This window comes from Zingiber officinale, chromosome 2B, assembly GCF_018446385.1.
Source record: "Zingiber officinale cultivar Zhangliang chromosome 2B, Zo_v1.1, whole genome shotgun sequence".
Classification (NCBI taxonomy): domain Eukaryota; kingdom Viridiplantae; phylum Streptophyta; class Magnoliopsida; order Zingiberales; family Zingiberaceae; genus Zingiber; species Zingiber officinale.
Window position 1 is genome coordinate 86152478 of NC_055989.1, and position 22222 is coordinate 86174699.

The following is a 22222-nucleotide window of genomic DNA, read 5'->3' on the forward strand; positions in this document are numbered from 1 at the left end:
ACCGCAGCAGACTGGAGGCGCCTTGAATGGAGATCAAGGCGCCTTGGACCGGAGGTTGAAGGCGTCTTGGATGAAGGCGCCTTGAACCAGATAGAGTTCGACCAGGTCAGTGCTGATCCACGCGGGTGACTCGGCTCGTTCAAGGCGCCTTAATGAACAGTATAAGGCGCCTTGAACCCCCTTTATAAGGGGTCTCGACCAGCAACTTCAAACATCTTCTTCCAAGTGACTCAAGTGCTACGTGCTGCTCCAAACGACGTTCCGAAGTGCTGCCCGACGACCATGAGCTCCGAATCTTCATTTCTTTGTCGTTGGTATAATTAATTACTGTCGTTTATTGTACTTCAACTTGTAATCGTTTATCGAGCTTATAGTTGTTGCCCACCGGAAGCGATCAAGGATCGCGGGCCTTCGAGTAGGAGTCGCCTTAGGCTCCGAACGAAGTAAACGACCGTGTCTCTGTGTTTGTGTTTATTTACATTTTCCGCTGCTTTAATTACTCTACGAACGTTTTACGATTCCGATAATCGAACGAAATAGCCGCGAGCGCTATTCACCCCCCCCTCTAGCGTGGTTTCGATCCAACACTATATAAGGACCCCCAGGCTTCGACGGAGGTAAACTCACTTTTTTATTGTAGCTACAGTTTTCGCTTCCTCTTTGCCCTCTTTGCTCTATTCCTTTCCGCCGGAGATCTTACTTGAGCATCGGAGGACCATCGCCGGGGAACCCCTCCCCGGCTCGGCATTGTACTTGTAGGTCCAGGTCAGCGAGAGATCTATGCCTTTCTTTGACCAGTCAACAGGAGCGCCACCTCCCCAACATCCATCGACTTAGCTCTCGGACAGGATCATATATATATATATAAGTTATATGTTGCGCCCTCTGTCTGTGGCATTGCCCACGATTGAGTGTCTGTGTGTATATACAAGGAAATGTTAAGGCATCTCCAATGGAGAGGAGCCTTTTTTATGACCCCATTAAAAAAAGAAGAGACAGATTAAGAAGCGGATCCAAAATATTTGACCCACTTTTTTTACTATTCATTGACACATCAATAGAGAAAAATTAAAAAACTCATAAAAAAACTCTGGTTAGAGATGTTCTTATGTTGCACACTTATTTGTGAGTACCCCTTGTTAATTTTTTTTAGGGTTTAGGATTTAAGTAAAAGGAAGTGAAAATAAAATAATAATAATAATAATATAATAATAATAATATAATAATAATAACACCACATACTCACAGGGTGCTCACATATGGGTGTGAAACACATTATCCCTATATATAGAGAGAAAGTTTTGTTAACATGTAAACCCATCTATGAGCAATCCGTGAGTACCTAATGTTATTATTATTATTTTTTTAATTTTCACTTACTTTAGCCTAAACTCTAAACCTTATACCCTAAACCAACATTAGGGGCTCACAGATTATATATATACGGATAGGATTGATATGTTATTCGATTCCTATGCCTGATTAGTTTGCGGAGTGTCCAGAAGTGATCTAGATGTCTATAAGAGTCACGGACAAGAGTTAGGCAGTATAACAACAGTATATCTATAATCTACAATTAAGGAGTCAGAAAATTAAGAAACAGAAATTGGACACATAATAGCCAAAGGATTTCAAGAACATGCATGGTGATGGCTTAACCCAAAGGTGATGCATTTTGGAAGGAATTTTGTAAAATGTAAAATTCGTCACCCTAGCAGCCCTCACGACTACCATTAGGAAATCGAACCTAATCATCATAAGAGAGAGTAATTCCTCGATTTTTTTTCAGGATTCGACCCTTGCTCAATTCGGTAAATCTGTTATGTGATAACCAACTCGACTATATCTTGTGCTACATTTTGGAAGGAATGATGGGTAATGAAGACTATCAATAATAATAAATATTAGTTGTTACGTAGAGAGGCAAATGTTATGCCCATTAATAGAATTTAATGGCGGTTGGTTCTGTCTGAGAGCTGGAGATGGCGCGCTAGGCAGGTGGTTGCAATGTTGACTGGGCGAAGACCTCCGGATTGAATCGAAAAACTATGGGCTGGTGTGGGAAGTTTCTTGCACACACTTGAACAAGACAACAGAACGTCAACACCAATCACCAGGGAAGGGGTCCCTGGCGAAGGCCCTCCGATGCTCAAGTCAGTGTATTGCCCGAGCAGAAATTAGAACAGTAATTAAATAGTAGCATGCGTGTGAACATCACAAAGAGTATTTTTTGCATACCTTTCTCAGAGAGGACCCCCCCCCCCCCCCCTCCGTTTTATATACTACCTCTGTAACCTCCGTAATCATAAGATGACAGGGAGCATCAGGTGTCAGCAATTGTCGATTAAGGGAATATGTACAACCTAGGAGGCATATAATTATCATCCAAGGAATCTTTTGTTTCCCGTGTGTGCCCTTTTGTAACTGACATCATTAATAAGATGGTTGGAGGAATATGCTATAATAAAGTGTCAAATAACGGATAGTGTAGGGCCATGTTTGAGGAAGGTTCTATTGAATACTCATGTTATCATAGAGGAATATTCTCTGACACACGGTTGTTATTTTCTGACAGACTGTTATGATTCTCTGACAATATTGTCTCCTGAATATACCTCGACCAGCTATTTAGCTAGCCCGGCCATATATTGACAGAGGGTGATAAATGGAACCTTGAGTTCTATAAGACTGGCCGGCATTGGGAACCGCCCTAATATGAATATTGTATGATGTCGGAGATCTGGCGATATAGTAAGGGCGAACCAAGTCTTCTAGGTCCGGGTGGTTCCATGATCGACCATCCTTGTGCTTGGGGACTTATCCTCGTGGTGACAATTCTTACTCCGCAAACCCGGCTAGTTATCTTTTGAGATTCGTCTTGCATGCTTTACATAGGCCAAAATATGGAGCATAACCTTAATCGATTTTATGTCGAGTCACCCATATGTAGGAGGACAGGGGAATGAACAATAAAATCCATGTGCTTGTCTTGTCCCATATTGCTTGCCTGGAGGTGCGTTAAGTTGTGTGCTAAGTAGAGAATTGGGCTATTGAAGTCTGGATGAATATTTTCCCGGATGGTCTTGTGGCAGAGTGGTATGTTACCAAATGGACTTACTAAACTCGGGCGTCTCAAGGGCATATATATGCCAAGTGTCCTGTTACGACGCGCCAGGTTCTTCAGGCTCGACCGATCTTAAGGTCCGGTCGATCTCAAGGGTCGGTTGACCTTGTCGTAGACTCCTCTGAAATAGGCTAGGAGTCGAGACCTTAAAAAGGGGATCATTTGACAGTCATCTTTCCTTGATTTGAACCACCACCTCATCTTAACTCTATCTTCCACGTCAGCTCGGGGTCCACATCTAACACCTAGTATCAGCAGTTATAAAAGGAATATCATTACTCGATAAAAGCTATAAAAAGAGAGTGGTTATCAAAGATAAAGGTAGATTTAGTCATAGGGCATAGTCGAATTAGTCGTCATATCATATGATAGATTTATAAAAATGAATAAGAGTCGATTTTTGATAACATCGACAAAAATACCTTCTCATAGGATGTTCTGTTCGATTTCTTAATTTATTTCTCATCCTTTCATGTGATAATCAGTTCAATTTTTTAATTTATTTTTTTATAAATAGCTATGAGGTCAATCGTGTGAGGATTCTCGGAATCAGCATTTGTCCTTTTGTATAAATATGTATATACGATTTCAACACAGGATCAAGTGTCAAATATTAAATCTATTTTTCAAGCTCTTATCATTTTGAGATGAACTCATGTACTTTACTCATTTACACCGTAAAGTATAGTCGTTCTCAAAAGCATGCTTTCGGAATTACAGAAAGCATTAATACTAATCTTTTTGCCTTTATCTTTTATGCATGCTTCATCAAAGTAATTGAAATATTGAATCGAATAAGTGCATGTAGCAAGATACATACTGACTAATGGTTTGATTTCATATCATTTTTCCAATCAATTAAACAATAATGAATTGCTAGAATGTATAATGAGTAAATGCACAATGTAGAAATAAGCTAAAATTTTCCAAATTATTAAGATTTAAACAACCATTCACTTTCTAATTATTGATATAATAACTCTGTATCCACAAGCTCCCTGCTGAAAGAAAAGAAAGTGGAACACCTTAAAACGACAAGTGGAGCTTCGTACACCTTCAGACTACAAAATGAACTTATGAAACCAAATTGAGAAAGTTCACCATCCATAGTTCATGTTCAATCACATAACCGATACGTCAGCACATTCAAGCAAGCCCTTACAGAACGCCATATTCTAGGTTAACATGAAAAATCAATGAGCAGATTGGGTAGCAGCAGTCTTTTTGAAGTCGATTTTGTCCACCTTAACCTCTCCATCAATCAGCTCATAGACATAGACCACCACGCGAAGGCCATCGATGTCCATCAGTACAAAACTCGGGTTGACATCGTAGGTAATGCTGCTATATGCACCAGTTGCAGAGCCAGGATTTATGACGACACCACCCTCATGCTTGTAGGCCTTGAATTGATGAGTATGTCCAGTCACAAGGATATCCACATCCAATTGCCGCTGAAGCATGGCTAATGAATCCAAGTCACCCCATGGGACAATCTGCATGAGCAAAATATAAAGTTGGTACCGTGCACTAATAATAGTTTACAAAACCATGGCTTCACATGTTGATCAATATGGATTAGAATAGCTGAAATGTATTGGTTTGATCATTGACTGATATTGAAATTGTGTTACACCAGTCAATATCACTATGTTGTCCGTGTTGACATAGTTTTGGTGGTATCAAGCGAGGAAGAATCTGTCTCGGCCAGTGTTGCTCAGAACTAAGGAAACATTTTCTTTCCACAGCTCATCCTTCATTTCAGTATGCTAATCACAGGATTACGAAACACTAAAAAGAGAAGGGAGGAGAAGAAGAGAAACACCAACCAGCAGTATTGATCAAGACAGAACATTCTCTCTCATCGATTATGTCTAACAGTCACGAGAAGATAACACTATAAAGAGAGGAGACGGGAAGAGAAAATGCACTAGCCAGAGCATTAACAGTTGCAAAGAAGAGTGATGCCAAAGTTAAAAATCTATATTCTATATTTGTACCTGTCTCCATTCTAATTATGCTAATGCAAGTCCAAAGCTTATTGAACTAGTGATATCTGAAAGTTAACTAAATAATGATATCATAAGCTTAATAAATAGTGATAACATTGAACCAGCTAGGTGGTAGCAGTGGTGATAATTTGACATAGGCAATTGGTTTATAGCTAATAATTTGTAAAATGATGGTAACTTAACAGTAGCAGTTGGTTTATTCTTGATGATATAAAGTTGGATTAAGAAAATGATTCTAAATGCTGTTGCTATTTGAATTCTTCTTAAGAGCTAATTCAAGCACATTTAATCCTAAATCTCACTATACACATTTGTGTTCATTTTCTAGTGTTTATGTTATAGGATCTTTATCTAGATGGTTGCGTCAGTTGTATTCCTTCTTTGAGATATAGTATTTAATTTGATATTTGCTCTGACATTACTATAGATAACAACATATAGATAACGTCCACTCTGGGTTGAACTTGGGCAGGACTTGACAATTAATGCTCTTATCTAATGCATCACACTCATTTTGGTAAAAGGAAGAGATACACATCGAGATGTTTGTTATATTTCGAAACTTTACTCAATTTTAATTCAACAACACCTAGTTACTATAAATTTATTATTGGAGGTATGCAAGCTAAGTAGAAGGGAGTTATAGAATAAAAATCATTTGAGTTGATGTGGAAATGCTTTTAAGTATACCAATACTCAACATAATAGGGTACCAAAACTAATATTCATTTAGTCAAACTCCAGCAAGGAACATTATTTTATTTGAAATTATGCCTCAAAGAGCTAGACTAACTACAATGTTAATCTTGCCATAACCTAATTGTTTTGTCTCTCAGTGTTATTGGCAAGATCCTCATGCTGACTTTCCTGATCAAGAGAGAAGCAATGGGTGAGGTGAGGAAACAATAAGCTAAGGGATCATAGCCATGCTCCCCAACACCCTACCCCAGCCTCTCACTGTTGGTCTCCTTGCTGCTTGCTTCCCTATCATTTCTACCATCTATTTGCGACATGGAGTTGTTGCTGATGCATCCAGGTACGCGGATAATGGTTGTCAGTATAGTAGTGTATAGCAATTATGGTTTAAAATTTCGAGCCGTACCGATATAGTTTTTGGTAGTTTTTAATTTTTAAATATAAATGTTAGGCAAAAATAAATAATTATATTTTTCTTTAAAGAAAATTAATATATGAACAACTCAAATTAAAATTGATATATCATAATACAATATCTTACTAATACCAAAAGGAGTGACGTGAATCAGATGGAAGCATTGGTTTTTGCAACATTTTGCTTAAATCAACTCTATAGTTTTCCAATACCCAGATTAAATAATCATCCCATGACATGCAATATTGATATTGATTTCTCCACATTTCCATCAGCATGTCTCGATTGACCATTGAAAGTTGAATTTGAACTGGCACTACTGAAATTAGAACTGGTACAGGTACAAGCACAGGATAAGGATAAACATACGTCCCTAAGCTCTGATATAATGGATCACCATATGATGCATCCGAACTATAATAAGAAGGCTGAGAGTATGATGAACTTTGATCAGAATCAATGTCAACTAACTCTCCCGTATATCTTAATAATTATGAGCTTTCTTTTATTTGTCACCCTTAGATCGACGTTGATACTGAGTTTTAATAATTCTACTTCCGTGATCATCATCTTGGGTTGCATGTGTGTAATCTATCTCACATGTCCAAGGCTCCGGTGCCAGAGTACGAAGAACATAAGTGCTACAACTACCAGATGCATCACCACTGCCACCACTTCCATTAGTACTTGTACTGCTATTGACATCACTATCATCATTTCGAACTTCTCGTCGGACTATAGTGTCAGAAGGTGATGATGTTTCATCACTATCATCATGTTCTTGCTTATCAATCGCACTAAGTGGATTTTTACTAATTCTTAATTGACCCCTTTCTTTAAAAGCAGGAGTTTTGACTTTTCTTCTCTTTAGTAAAAATTGCAGGAGTTTTACCTTTGTCTTTAACTACCGACTTTGGTTGAGTTTGAGGTTGAGATGTTTGAGAACGTGTCGGTCGTGATCCGAAAAATCGAAATTCTTGCTCAAAAGCCTCATCATTATATTCTTCACTAACATCTCCTCTAGCTTGTATTTTTTCAATCTCTTGAGTAAGAAATTGAGATGGTTTTGGTGGATCTCCGATTTCATCAAGGCCCTCAGCCTCAACGACGCTCTACCAATCCATCATTGGATCATCCTCAGTTTGGACAAATCCAATATCAAATAGATCTACATAACTAGATTCTTGTTTTTCCTATTCTTGTTCTTCTGTTATCGCTCTTAGTTGAAGACGCATATTATAATGAACGTAGACCATCTTCTCCAAGCGACGATAAGAAAGACGATTGCGTACTTTTGTATGAATAAGGGAGAAAGTTGACCAATTTCTTTCGCAACCATTTAAAGACGTCTGTGAGAGAATTTGTACCGCAATTTTTTAAAATTTGGGACTGATCCTCCATATTGTAACCACCACTCAGCTATAAGATAAATAAAAATAAAATTAAAATAATATTTATATTTGTTGACAATAATTAGTAATAATTTTTTTATATTTACCTGCATCCATTTTATATTTGCATGACACTGCAAAAAAATCGCTAAAAGAATCATATGCCTCTCAAAATAATCGACTTTCATTAATAGCCTCAGCAGCTAATTCTCTATTTTTTTGGAGTCTTGATATTACATTTTTTGAGAACTACTAATAGATTTTCATTTGTGGCAAGATTATAACGGTATTGATATGCTGGATTGAGAAAATAAACTAAAATAATTAAGCATATATAATTATTAATAGCAATATTAAAAATTCTGTATCATAAAAAATATGCACCTGCCAAATGAATATATTTTACCATTTGGTTGTCCCATCTTGTAGTGATTATATCAATATAATATTAATACTTGGTTGGTGATTGTAGATGTCTCTTAATTTCTTCTTTTGCTTCATGAATTAGATGGTAGATGTTGCCCATTTGTGGCTTCTTGTTCATATCGACTTCACGTAAAACGACCTACAAGAGTTCTACTGCTATAAGAATATCTGAAATATAGTCCCAAAATCTAACAAATATAATAATTTTTTTGTACCTCCCTTCCTTTAGTAGAACTAGAGTATCGAGAGGTTTCCCAATCTTCAAAAGTGAACATGACCTTCAATCTGACTTTTTTCTGAAACAATGATTTTAATAGGAGAAAGTGAGTTGCAAACCTAGTTGCTCCTGATCGTAGAATCTCCCTATTAATAAATTTCCTCATTAATCCATGAACCCAATGATGATTATAAAGGAATTTTGTTAATGATTGATCTTTTTTCACTACCTTCTTTCCTATATCGAGTTTACCGATATCTGCCATCATCAAATCAATACAGTGTACTGCGCATGGTGTCCAAAATAATGTTTGATATTTTTGCTCCAAAAACTCTCCCACCCTTTTGAAGTTGGCACCATTGTTTGTAATTACCTGCACTATATGGTCTGCACCTATTTCTTGAACTACATTATCCATCAAATGATATATATAAGATGCATCATGATAATCTGCAGTTGCGTCAACAGATTTATGAAAAATCACCTTTCTATTGCAGTATAGCCGAAAATTAATAATGTTCATCCGTGTAGGCCCTGTCCAACCATCACACATTAATGTAACCCCATATAAGCCCCATTGTTTCTTGCATGATAAAATCCAAGTTTTGATTTCCTATCCTTGTTCATCTAAATACGGACTAGTAATTTCATATGCAGTCGGAGGTTGAATACCAGATCCAGATTTTTGAATGTTGTAAACCATGCTACGGTAGTATGTGTTATTTGCTGCATTGGGAGGAATTCGATTGAAATGAAAAAATTTAGCAATACTTTGACATATTGATTTCTTCTTCTCCTTTATATAAGCATCATCAATCCTAGTCTATTTGCTAGCTTGGTTTGGGAATACTAGTAGATCAATATCAACAATATCAACTGTATGCCTTCGTCCCATAGAAGGAAAGAAACGACAAATACCACCTTGTGTTGAAGTAGCACGAACACTTGCACTCCTCCCCAATGTTGCTGTAGTAGTTGAGCCACTTCCACTAGCACCTGAGCTACTTCCGCTAGCACCAATGATAGCACCACTATGTTGCATATGCCACTCATATTCATATTGAGTTCAAGAGGCACTAAGAGCTGCTAAAAATTCTTCATCATTTGGATCTTCACCACGCCCTTCAAATTCATCAAAGACTGGTTCTTTAGAGCTTCACCTATCAAACATTTCACGTTGTTGTTGTTTATACTTTAATTCTTTTTTACCATCAAGTTCATCTTTCATTGCATGACGAATTTCTTGAGAAAGTTTTGAGTATTTAGAGACATCTGGATATCCACCAGCAAGATGTTTTAGGTGTGTGATCCCATCGCCACGTCCAATCATATCGCAATGAAATCGATTTTCTAATCGAAGTGCATGCCTCCAAGTTGGATCATATGATTGTTGTTTTGGTGTCATTACCTATACGTTATAAAATTTTAATTAATAAAGATGATAATTATATTATTAATTATCAATTTAATTAATTATCTATTAATTTATATAATATATATCTACATAGTGTTTAAATATTTTGTATATTATATAATAAAAATCACTATTTATATATTTATATATAATTTTAAAACTAAATTTATTCAAAACATTGAAAATTATATATTTTTAAAAATTAGTTAATAAATAAACAATTTGAATTATTTATTCTATTAATAAACAGTTTAACAATTTTTCTTATAAAAGTTTCTAATATATCACTAATTAAATTATTTAAGTAAATATGAAATAATTAATTTAGATATATACAGAGAATAATAATAGATAAAATTTACTATAAATTAGTTAATAAATAAAAAATATAAATTATTTATTCAATTTATAATCAGTTTAACAATTCTCCTCGTAAAATTTTCTAAAATATCAATAATTTAAGTATACATGCAAAAAAATATTTAGATATTGATATAAAAAATATTTAATTGATAAATTTTACTAAATTCCTGTGATAGCTTCATAATAATTTCATAGACTTTTATTTTTATTTAATATAATTTTTTTAAAAATATTAATTTATATATAATAATTTTATAACTTAATTATTAGTTTCCTTAATTAATTCTTTATTTATAAAAATATACTAATCCATGATAATTCACTTAGGAAAAATGCATTACAATTTAATCATAAAATGTGAAAAAATAGCAAAAATTGACTAAAATTATGCATAAAATAAGTGAAAATAAAAAGCAAGTGAGCTATAACATGCGTAAATAAATTTTAGCTTATAAATGATCAAATTGCTAATATTTGAGTAATTTAAGTTAATTTACTTAAGAGAATATTAATGAATTAATTAGAAAATTAAAGATTGATAAAGAGATGTAAACTTCCATGCATGAAAAATAGATAAAATTTGTAACGACCCGGCCCCTCGGCTCCTTGGGCGGCCGTGCCGTTACTCACTAGGTCTTCCCACCCCTGGCCAGTGAATTTTTGCCTTCCCCAGGATTCGAACTCTAGACCTCCAGGCTAAGTACTAGAGTTTATGAATCCTAGTAGCCCAATGAGCGCCAGGATCCATAAACTCTAGTACTTAGCCTGGAGGTCGAGAGTTTAAATCCTGGGCAAGGTAAAAATCCACTGACCAGGGATGAGAAGACCTAGTGAGTAATGGCACGGCCGAGGGTCATTGGTCGACGACATAAGGAGTCGCCAATTTGGGCCGCCCAGGGGCCACCAGTTGGGTCGGGTCGTTACAATAAAAAGGCGCCTTTTTATTGTAACGATCCGACCCCTCTGCCTCGGGCGTGTTGGCGACCATATGCATCCTTGTCGGCGATTTGATAGTTGCCGATCGACGACCGGCGTTTGCAGTTCGCCGCCGTGCTCTTTTGCTGTGTCTACCGGGATAGTCCTCAACCGAAAGTCCACTGTCCGCGTGGTCTATTGCTAGGCCGAGAGGGAAAGCCAATAATGACCCAGCCGCTCGGCCCCTTGGGTGGCCCAACTGGCGGCCCATTTGGCGGTCCCTTGGGCGGCCCAACTGGCGGCCCATTTGGCGACCCCTTATGTCGTCGATCGACGACCCTCGACCGTGCCATTACTCACTAGGTCTTCCCACCCATGGCTAGTGGATTTTTGCCTTCCCCAGGATTCAAACTCTAGACCTCCAGGCTAAGTACTAGAGTTTATGAATCCTGACGCTCACTTGGCTACCAGGATTCATAAACTCTAGTACTTAGCCAGAGGTCTAGAGTTCGAATCTTGGGGAAGGCAAAAATCCACTGGCCAAGAGTGGGAAGACCTAATGAGTAATGGCACGGCCGAGAGTCGTCGGTCGACGACATAAGGGGTCGCCAAATGGGCTGCCCAAGGGACCGCCAAGGGGTCGCCAAATGGGCCGCCAGTTGGGCCGCCCAAGGTGCCGAGGGGCCGGGTCGTTACAAAATTAACTAAATTAATTTTGTTAAACTCCAACTCATATAAAAGGAAATTGGTGATCTATTTATATTATACTATACTTTATATAATTCTGTTTATAAATATTCTATATAATTTGTATATTAAATACTATAATTTATATTACATTGAAAAATTAAATTTATTTAAAAGATTAAAATTTATAATAATTTTTGATCATTTATAAAATTTTTAAATTATTCATAGATTTTAAATTATTTTAAAATTTTAAACTATTTTTAATTATAAAATTAATTTAAGATATAATTTTGAATAACTTACAAATTCAAATTTTTTTAACTAAAATATTTTTATTTTTTATTTTTTTAATAATAAATAATAAAAATATGAATTTATATATCATAATTATATTAGTTAATTATAATTTATATAATAATTAATTAGAAACTATATATATTTTAAATAATATATTACATATTTATATATATAATTTTAATTTGATTTTTAATAAATTACAAATATGAATTTAAAATTTAAATATTTTATTATTAATAAAAATAAATTTATATATTATAATTATATTAGTTAATTAACAATTTATTTAATTAATATTAATTTATATATATATATATAATTATCGTTTATATAATAATTAATTATTAACTAGAAATTATATATATATATATATATATATATATATATATATTAAATAATATATTATATAATTATATATATACATTTTTATAAAAATTTAATATAACACTATTATAATAGTTATAACAGTTATAAATTATAACATATAAATAAATTTTTTATTTTAATATAACGGTTTTAATTAAAACCGTTATATTGAAGTTTTTAATAAAACCCTCTCCATTTCTCTGTGAATCGTGATTTCGTCGATTCTTTTGTCGTCCGCCATCACCTTCTCTGCTCGCGATCTCACTCATAATTCAGATCGCAAATTTCTTCAATTTCTCTACTTAAATTGAAAATTTACTATGGTACCTGTCGAAGAAATGTGATCGCCGCCTCGCTACCTCGCTACCTCACTGTCTCACCACCTCATGCCTCGCGCCTCGCTGCCTCACCGTCGCTACTAAGCCGGTTGCCCTCCCGACACTGACCTAATCTCCCTCACTGATGCTTCCAAGTAAGTCTTCATCGTTTATATAGTGTTTTTTCCTTCTGTCGCGACGCACGCGATAATCCGAACTTCTCTATCTGAACTTCTCTATCCGACCTTCTCACGCGCGTGCTATACCGGTCGCGTGCTGGTGCCGGTCCCCCATTGGAACGGTAAAAACCGTGAGTTTCGGGCAGAACGGCTCGGTATTTTAAACCATGATAGCAATGCCATGAGGGCAACTTGGTCTAAATGGAGGTTACCTTGTTGCTAAAATTTGAAGGATAAATTAGTGATCATGCCATCCCCATTTCCTTCTCATTTTAGGACGAGACTAGGAAGAAAATGTCTCATTTTGATCTTCCAACTAATCTATTCCATAATCTCTTTCCAAGCAAATACCAAGCCTTCCAAGCAAATTGCACACTTTCCTCTCCATATTTGGTTAAATAACTCAACTTCATCACATTGCTTGCCATGTTACCCTAGAGTGTTAACCCATATAATGATGTTAAATTTAACAAATGAAACTTTAGAGAGATGCCATACCTATGGAATCAATGAAAAGAATGGATGCTTTAAAAAAACATGTGGGTATATAAATTGAGCAATCAAAATAGAATACATAAAAAGCTCCTCACTTTAACCAGAGGAAAACAAACCTGATGACCATGGCAAAGCCCAAGCTTAAATTGACCTATAGTGAGAGTCTTGTTTTCTGGATAACGAGCATCTTCATCATACTCACCTCGAGTAATATGCAAGTCTGGGCAAAGGCTTTTCAAGTACTCATGAACTTCCTACAAGATGCAATTCATGGATTTTGTCAAAGTCAAGGAATGTGGACAGTGAAAATAATAATTCATATTCATAAAACTATTTTTGAAAACTAGAGTTATGATAAAACAAATTCTTCACTTTTTAATCACCCATGAAAAATTGCTGCCTATGCATACAAGAAGAAAACAGTATAAAGAATGATATCTTGGAGCATAGAGTACTTGTGAACAAATTAGACAGCAACATCAGGTAATGCAAAAGCATAGAAATCAAGCTCTCAAAGAAAAAATAAAATAAAATAAAAGCTAAGATAAATCCTTGTTGGACATTCCACAGATGTTAAACTCTTAGAATGCTCTCATGAATGAAGTGAAAATACAGTAGTTGGGTGACACTCGGAGCTTCCGGAGAGTAGCCGTGCTGATGAAACAATACATTCAAATTGCAAAAAGGATTGATTTTTATCAACATCTGCAGATGCAGCTTGTTAAGGAATTTGTTAATCCATACTTTTTCAAAAAAACATAACCAAGAGAAAATCTTGGCTAATATAAAAGCTAAAAGTTACTTTGTCAGTTGGATAACAGTTATGAGTATTGAGGGTTGCTCCAGTGATAATATTGCTTCTTCCTCTTGACTTAGTTCAATGTCCAGTATCATGACAGGCTCCCAGCTTCCCTCTCACAGTTGTAGCTATGCAGAGGTTGCAGCATCCTTTTCTTATCCTCCAGCTTCTCATTCTTCTTGCTGCTTTGAATTCCTAAGCTTGCAAAATGGTGCTCAATGAGATGGTTTTCTAGGAGTAGCTCGGCTATTTCTTTTCCATTGATCTTATACTCAAATGATATCAAGTGGCAATCATTCCACATTTAGTTCCCTCTAATGGCCAAGCTAGTCTACTCAGTGGAAGTTTGCATTGTCATTACAAAAGGTGCTTCTCCTTCGGCATCTCCCTCCACTGTATCCTCTCAAGAGGTTGTTGGAATTCTAAAGTAGGTGGGACTATCAACTTCGTCACTGACGGTAAGATACGGCAAATCATAATAACCTTATTGGATTTTCTGGAAATTTTTAAAAAAAATTCGGGATTTAAATGGAGTTCGTATGACACATTTTAAGGGGATAGATCTATTAGGGAAGGAGAAAGTCTATTTGGATTACCCATTAAAGTAGGAGTTGATTAAGACTAAGGTTAAGATTTGGTTATTAAATCCTAAGTTTGATTAAACTCCTCTTATTTCACCCGAGCCCTATTTCTTTACTCGTCGATTTCCTTTCTCCTCCGATCCCTAATGTTGCGCCGCACCAATCGTCATCGCCGGTTGTTGTGGATCGTCGCCACATCGACAGCCACGAGCAACGCCGCCGGCCAGTGAGAGTGCCGCCACTTGATCACCATCCTCTTCCTCCTTCACCCAACGCACGCTTCCTCTTCCTCGAGCCGGATCGCGTCACAGTCTCCCTGCGCCGATCGCCCTGGCATTGTAATCCCGCTGTGTCGCCCTACATCCGACGCAACTGCCGCCTCCGACCGCAGACGTTGAACGCTCTCTCGCGAGCCAGTCGCCGACCACGGGAGAGCAAGGAGTCTAGCTTGCCGGCAGGCACCTCTCCCTTCTTCCCCGATTCCATCTTCTGTCGATCTCATGCATCTGTGTCGCTCGGCTCCTCGATCTCACTAGCACATCACCTCCCGATCATTGATGCCGCGATTTCTTCACCAGGGTAGTTCCGCAATTGGCGCCGCCAGCAGTAGTTAGTGTCACGGCTACCACAGGTGTTAGCCTTCCTCCCTTCTCCTTTCATCGTTGGCAGATCTTTTATTCCCTTTCACTGTCATAGGGAATCCTTCGCCGAAGTTGCAGCACGGTCATTAGCTATAGCCTCAGCCATAGAGGGCATTGCAAACAACCAGATCTACCCGTTGTACACCCTTACACATTCGAACCCTCGGTACCGATCATAGTGACCCCTTGCTGCTGCACTCGAGGTAAACAATCAACCCTAGAAGATGATTTGAACGATTGAACTATTCTGAGGGCTGATTTGGGGGTATCTGTTTTGGAGGACAGCAACTTCACTTTAGTTTTGGCCACAGCTACCGACAATGGAGTTATCCGATCGTAAGTTAGCAATGGTGCATTCAGATTGGGTAAGTTTTGGTTCATTCACTTCTCTATCATGGTTAACAGTTGATTTGGGAAGATCTTGGATTGAATGATTGGTTAATTGGTTATAGAAATTTATTAAGTCGTATTGGATTAATTGATTCATGATGGTTAATTGGTGATTGGTTGATGTAGATTGTTTCATGATCGTTATTAGAATCATTAGATTGATATCGTGATTAGTGGTGATTGATTGTGGATTAGATTGATTGAGGTAAATCATTAATTAGGGTTTATGATGTGTAATACTTGATTTATTTGGATTTATACGGTTTCTTGTTGGTAGTATTGAATGGATTAGTTGGATTGTCAGTTCATGTCTTGATTGGATAATTGGAGTATGTTAAAAAAAATGGTTAACTAATTGAATTGGATTAATTCATAAGGAGATTAGTTGTGAAAGAAATGTTGGATCATTAAATGGGATTAAAATGTGGATTCCCAATCAGATTAGGATTATGTTTAGCTATTTGGTTTATGATAAAACTTAGCTATACTGTGCATGCTAGTGCAGGACTTTGATTTGAGACAAACGTCTCGATGTGGGAGTTGTATTGGCACGATCTTCACAATAAAGGCGGGTACTTCCTGCTTTGTCTCTTTAGTACTTTGACCTTAGTGTATGAGCTATATATTCGAATAGTTGCTGTATTACCTTAACTCCACTCGTATTTTTTCTATGCTTGATGTTTATCCACTTGATCTTTGAGATACTCATTTCTATGTCTATGCAGTCTCTCGTTGTTATCCATGATATTTAGCAGATACCAGATACTAGATACTGGATATATGGATACTAGATACCATGCTTACTTGCTTTGATTGTTGTTTATTCATATACTTGTTGAGCATGCTGACTTTATGTAGCATACCTGATTTTTGTTTATATATGTGATGACTACTGCATCTTGCACATCATGTCATTGCATGCATGCCGACGACCATGTCTCCCTTGTGGTTGAGAGGGTCGTTGGCCAAAACCGTACGCTCGACCACCATGGGTAGTGGTAGCTGGAGCAGATGGCACTTGTCCTGTCGTGCCACACTCAGCCACTCATGGATAGTGGTAGCTAGAGTTATGAGCAGCAGAGACCCTTCGCTATGTAACTAGATAGCTACTTAGCACATGTCCACTCGGTCACTCAAGAATAGTGACGGCCTTTGAGTGAATACAGTTGTCATCGATCCAATCTCTCGACCATACAGGGGTCGTGGTGCAGAGGGGTGGACGGGGTGATCATCTGTGAATACGCTATTATTATTATACCTGCTTGTTGATTGCTTATTTATGCAGTTGTTTTATTATATCCATGTGATATGCTTACATATGCTGGTTTATATACTTTTTGCATGTGCTTAGACACTGACTTACTTGTTAGTAATATGTATATACCTCGCATATTACCCTTATAGTTATGAGCAGTATTATGACATATCCTCATTATCCTTGATCTACTATTACTAGCTTAGGATATGGTTTCAGGTATGGACATTTACTATGATATCATTGTAATATTTGCTATTTTCCCTACGAGACTGTATATCTTTGTATCTCTAGTTTTTTACTATGTTCATGCACTATATGTCTATTACCCGCTGAGTCCCAGCACTCACCACCCCATAAACTAGTTTTCTTTCGCCAGACAGCAGGTAAAAGACTTATGGAGTCGCTTGGAGATCCTGTCCGCCAGTCCCATGTCACATCGAGCGACTTCTTCCGTTATTGTTTTCGTTTGCATTATTGGCTTTGGACTTATTCGTGTATATGTATCTTTTGTATGGAGTTTAGCTTTGTGGTTTCTTATATTTGGTTTGATGTTGTTGTGTCAAGCCGAGCCGGCTCACAGTTAGTTGTATTGTGGTTTTGTGATCGTTATTTTGTGACTTCTGCTATGTTTTGTTTTAGCCGTGTGGGTTGTTTATTAACTGCGTGGTTGTGTTTACTTCCAGTCATGTGAGTTGCTTATAAATTGCGTGGTTGTGTTTACATCCAACTGTGTTGGCTGTAGTTTGCTTGTGAGTAGGCTTGTGGCAATGTATATTGGTTTCATTTGTCACTGCTACAAGGGAGGTGCTGTCCGATTTTCGTCGGACAACCTTACCCTCGGGCCGTGACACTGACACCTTTTGCACTTTCCAGATTGGTGGTACTGCCAATTTGCTGAGTCACATGGTACATTTTAGCTACTTCAATCTGCTGACAATGAGCTCCATGACACTCCGATCCTCAACTGAAACTATCTTCTCCAGGTTCAATTGCATCAACCTGCGGGATTCATGTTATTGCCACCACAGCTGTTTCCTCAACAATTCCCACCTACTCTGTTGTTGGGTATATAACTCCTTATCATTTGGATGATGTCCCTTTCTCTGTGAATTATGGCTGCGGTAGCGAACTTTCCACTCTAAGTTTATTCCTTGGAGATGCCAGTTGTATGGCGTTAAACCATTCCATTGCAAGTGGGGTGTTCGAGGGAAGTGGTTAAAATCTCTATAACCTGACTTTTATGATTTGTCAATCTCCTGAACACAGCAACTTTAGGTTTACCCATACTGATTCCTATCCTTCTAGACCATTCACGACTGGGCTGGGTCCCACTTCTTCCTGAGGTCTGTCTCTAGATCGCAATGACCCCTTGTTGCTAAATTCAGAGAATTTCACACTACTAGTGTTGGCTAATCTTATAACCAATTCTATATAGATTCTAGATCACATTCAATCAAAACATTGAATCATAAAATTCTAGAAGCACTAGAGAAGCATAGCACTAAGCAAGTAGGCCAAAAACAAGGACGCATGAAATGCATTATTAGCAATAACAACAAAACAGAGGTATATGTAAAGAAACAAAACAGGCTCCTAATTTAAGATATAACTGCAAAATGTAGTAATATGCCTAATTATTATCAGTCAAACCAGATTTGCATGCTTAAGTATTGACATTATAAATTGACAACACATGCAAGTTGCTGAATTTTGAACTAGATATCAACATTTAAGTTATCATGTCATTATTTGGTTTCTATTCTGTCCTAGAGATAACATATGGCAACTCATTAAAGGGGAAGGGGAACTAAAGCACCTTGATACACAGATTTCCAGTACACAAGATGTGTTGAATTTTCCCAGGCACGAGCATGGACTTAAATTTCAGGGGCAGATCTGCAGCCCGGTGAGGAATGTGGAGATCACCAATGGCTAGAACTAGCACCATTCTTCTCTGGTACAAATGACAAAATCAAAGTTCAATCATTCTAAAACCTGAAAAGTACAAGTTTGGGAAAAGTCAATCCCTGCACAAAACACTAGAACAACCCCAGGTAGAAATTCAAGTTCTCAGAAAAGCTTCAAAAACAAGTGACAATCAAACAGATTGGACCTAGCTGGAAAAATGAATAATCTTCCTCCAGAGCACCACTTCAGTAGCTGTAAATCCTTACATTGTAAGCTAAGTTTGAGTAGCATCCCAAATAGTAGGAATCTAGTCTTGGGTAAAAGGATCTAATTGTTTCATGCTTAAGTGCTTGATGTATTGCTTTGAAGTTTCAACTTATTAAATTCATATTAAAGTTCAATAAAAATAAGTTCCATTGATCATGAGAAAGAGAAGAGAATTAACTGAAGCAAAATAACCAATCAGAAGTCGATCCAATCAAGGTAATTGCAGAGCTGTCAAAGATCTCACGCTTACTTAAGCAGAATGAATTCAATTACGTAGATAGACAAATAAAGCAGTGTATAGTTTGACTCTGATTATGCATCCATCTTGTTGTCTCCTTAGACGAAGAAGGATAACAAGGTGGCTGGAGATTTTTATTCCCCCACTCCCCTAATTTGTCAAGTTGATACGACAATGAAAATGCTGAAAAAATAAATTTCTTAAAACAGCACTCATTCCCTCTCACCCAACAACCGGTCAAAGTAGAACATCTGGTTATGCTGCGCCAACTATGCTCTGAAAGTTGTCGAGCTTTTGAGATAGCGATCAAACTCGGCCGAATCCCTGAGTTAGATTGGGATCGGCAAGACCGAACCCGATTGCAACTGATATCTCGGACATGTGCTCGAGAGGCCGCGGAAAACAGAAATTGCAACCAGAAATCGAATTTTTTTCGATGAACATAGAAAAAAAAAAATCAAGGGAGGAAATTACCGAATCTTTTCAAAATCGATCGGTTTCTCGCCGATCCCGTTCGGATGCGCCAAGTAGGGGAAGAAAAGGATGAGAATAAATGTCTGAAGTAAGATTAGAACAGAAGGAGAACCTGAAGGAAGTCTACTGTTGATCGTCGGATTCCACCGCGAAACCCTTTCCCTTCTGCGCCGGTTGCGTAGCCGCTGATCGCCTGATGAAGAGGGAAATCCGGCTTGGGAGCGACGAGTGGGCGATTCGGTTTCACGAGGAGGACCGAGGCGAGGAGGAAGGGCTCAGGGCAGGGCAGTGTAGTAATTTGGATTTATTTGCCAAAATAGAAAAGGAAATTTTTTTTATAATAGATCTCTGTTTTTTCATAGATAAAAAAAATGTCCTTTTATTTTTACCTAAATATTAAATTATATAAAATAATATAAAATTTAAAAAAATAATTTTATATGTTTAACACTAACCCAGCAGGCCTACAATTTTTTGGGCCGGAGCTATTGGCCGAGATTAGTCCTAATTAGGGTACTAAGAATGAGCAAGGAATTCAAGGGTTGGATATGAAGATTCAAAAAAATTAGGGGGTGTTTTACAAACAAATGATTATATTTTATTAATCATATTAAATATATCACATATTTTGATAAAAATAAAAGTAAAAAGGTATAATGAACATGTATAAGGATAGTCCGTAAATAAAGATTATTTATTGCAATTAATTTTACTCGGTATTACAAAAGGAAAATACAAAAGGTTATTTTCCTGACTTGAATTTGTGTAGTTACACAAAGTCTGTTCTTCTTCAACTAAACTCCAAACAGTTCAATTCAATTGAACTCAAACTACCATGCTGGGTTCCTCTTGTGACTCACGATATCGTCTAGCTAAGTTCCCCAAGTTGAGGTCTGAGCTAATTGAAACAGTTAGTAGACTTGTGTAGCTGCTTTCAGTATGATCCTTGATTCAACAAAGCATTTTAAGATTAAAAAAAACAAAGTTGAGAGTTCTAGCAAAATTAATCAGTAATTCGATCTAACAAGCAAATTAACAGTGAAGCATCACATGAGCAAGCTCCTAATGATGGCCGCTTGGTCGCCACTGGTTTCCTTAAGCAACTGAGATAGCCTCTCGCTCAAGTCATCAACCTCCCAGTGCAAGCCTCTAATGTAGTTGCAGGTCTCCTGCAGCACCTTTGCTGCCCATGCCTGCATCGACGACAAAACTAGAGAGGCTTGAGTTGCGGAAAAGACCATTTAATTTGCTCATCAACACTCGTCTATCTATCGAAACTCGCTCTATCATTTCTGCAAATGCGGGCCTCAGCAAGGACTGCTTGGACACCATATGATTGACCTATTCATCTTAATAACATTAAAGAAAATAGTTATAGAAAATAATTTTAAATTGATTTCAATAAATCGATTTATCATATTTAACATCGTAATCAAGATTAACAACAAAAGATAATATTTTCAAATTTATTATATCACTACCATGATTATTATTATTACGATTATATATCATATTTAATATTTTCATTATTAGTTAGATAATTTCTATAAATAAACCTTTGGCTTCTATAAATAAGATCATCCTGAAATATTTATTCTTTATTTTTTTTGTATCATAATATAAAGTCGAGATCTATTATACCTATTTCTTCCCTTGAATATTTGAAACCCTCTTTTACTAATTCTCTTCTTTCAATTTCTTTTGTTTATTTTTTTTCACTTTTATTGTTTCTCCACCATGTTTCTTCTTTGTCTGTCTTTTCTTTTTCTTCTTTCTCTGTCTTTGTTTTTTTTTTCTTTTTTTTTTCCGTTTTTTCTCCTCCACGTTTCTTTTTTTCTCCATCTTTATTTTTTTCTTTCCTCTGCTGTAGATGCCAAACAATAAGGGATTTTACCACCACCCCTTCTCCGGCCATCCAACTCCATTGGTGAGTCATCTCATCTGCTGCCTTCCTCCTCCAGTGAGATATAGACCTCAGGCGTCATCATCACTACCCAACAGCTCTGGAAACTGATGAACGATTTCTACCGTAGCCCAACCAAGAATTTGTGATCTCCTTGTGTCGTGGGACAACAAGTTTCTATCCGCTGAAAATTCTTCCAGCAAGCTACATCAGCAAACAAGATTTATTGTTATCAAAGGACGAGTTATTTTATTTTTGATGTCAAATACTCAACGACATCATGGTGGTCAAAAGCAAAGTTCATACTGATGTCAAATTTATCAAATCATTGGTCATACTAGTATTCATTGCTCTAAAACATTTGATTGGTTTTATAGTCAGAAAAGATGTTAAATTTATCTCAGAGTTAGACATATTAATATTCAACGTTCTAAAAGATTTGACTC

General features: G+C 36.9%; 1 protein-coding gene and 1 long non-coding RNA gene across 3 annotated transcripts; both read right to left on the reverse strand.

The window, feature by feature from the left end:
* Positions 1–4064: 4064 nt before the first annotated feature.
* On the reverse strand, positions 4065–20171 carry LOC122046178 (vacuolar protein sorting-associated protein 29). 2 transcript variants are annotated; one of them, XM_042606740.1, is made up of 4 exons: positions 19986–20171; positions 18803–18940; positions 13434–13571; positions 4065–4620 (listed from the first exon to the last, which is right to left on the reverse strand). In XM_042606740.1, exons 2-4 carry the CDS (start codon positions 18932–18934, stop codon positions 4318–4320), a joined length of 573 nt encoding a protein of 190 aa, XP_042462674.1. In that variant the 5' UTR covers positions 18935–18940; positions 19986–20171; the 3' UTR covers positions 4065–4317. The 2 variants fall into 2 exon arrangements, with proteins under 2 accessions (XP_042462674.1, XP_042462675.1); XM_042606741.1 differs by having other exon boundaries at positions 18803–18981.
* On the reverse strand, positions 7285–9779 carry LOC122046179. The gene is made up of 2 exons (XR_006130187.1): positions 8280–9779; positions 7285–8203 (listed from the first exon to the last, which is right to left on the reverse strand). It is a non-coding gene; the product is annotated as an uncharacterized LOC122046179 (long non-coding RNA).
* Positions 20172–22222: the final 2051 nt, after the last annotated feature.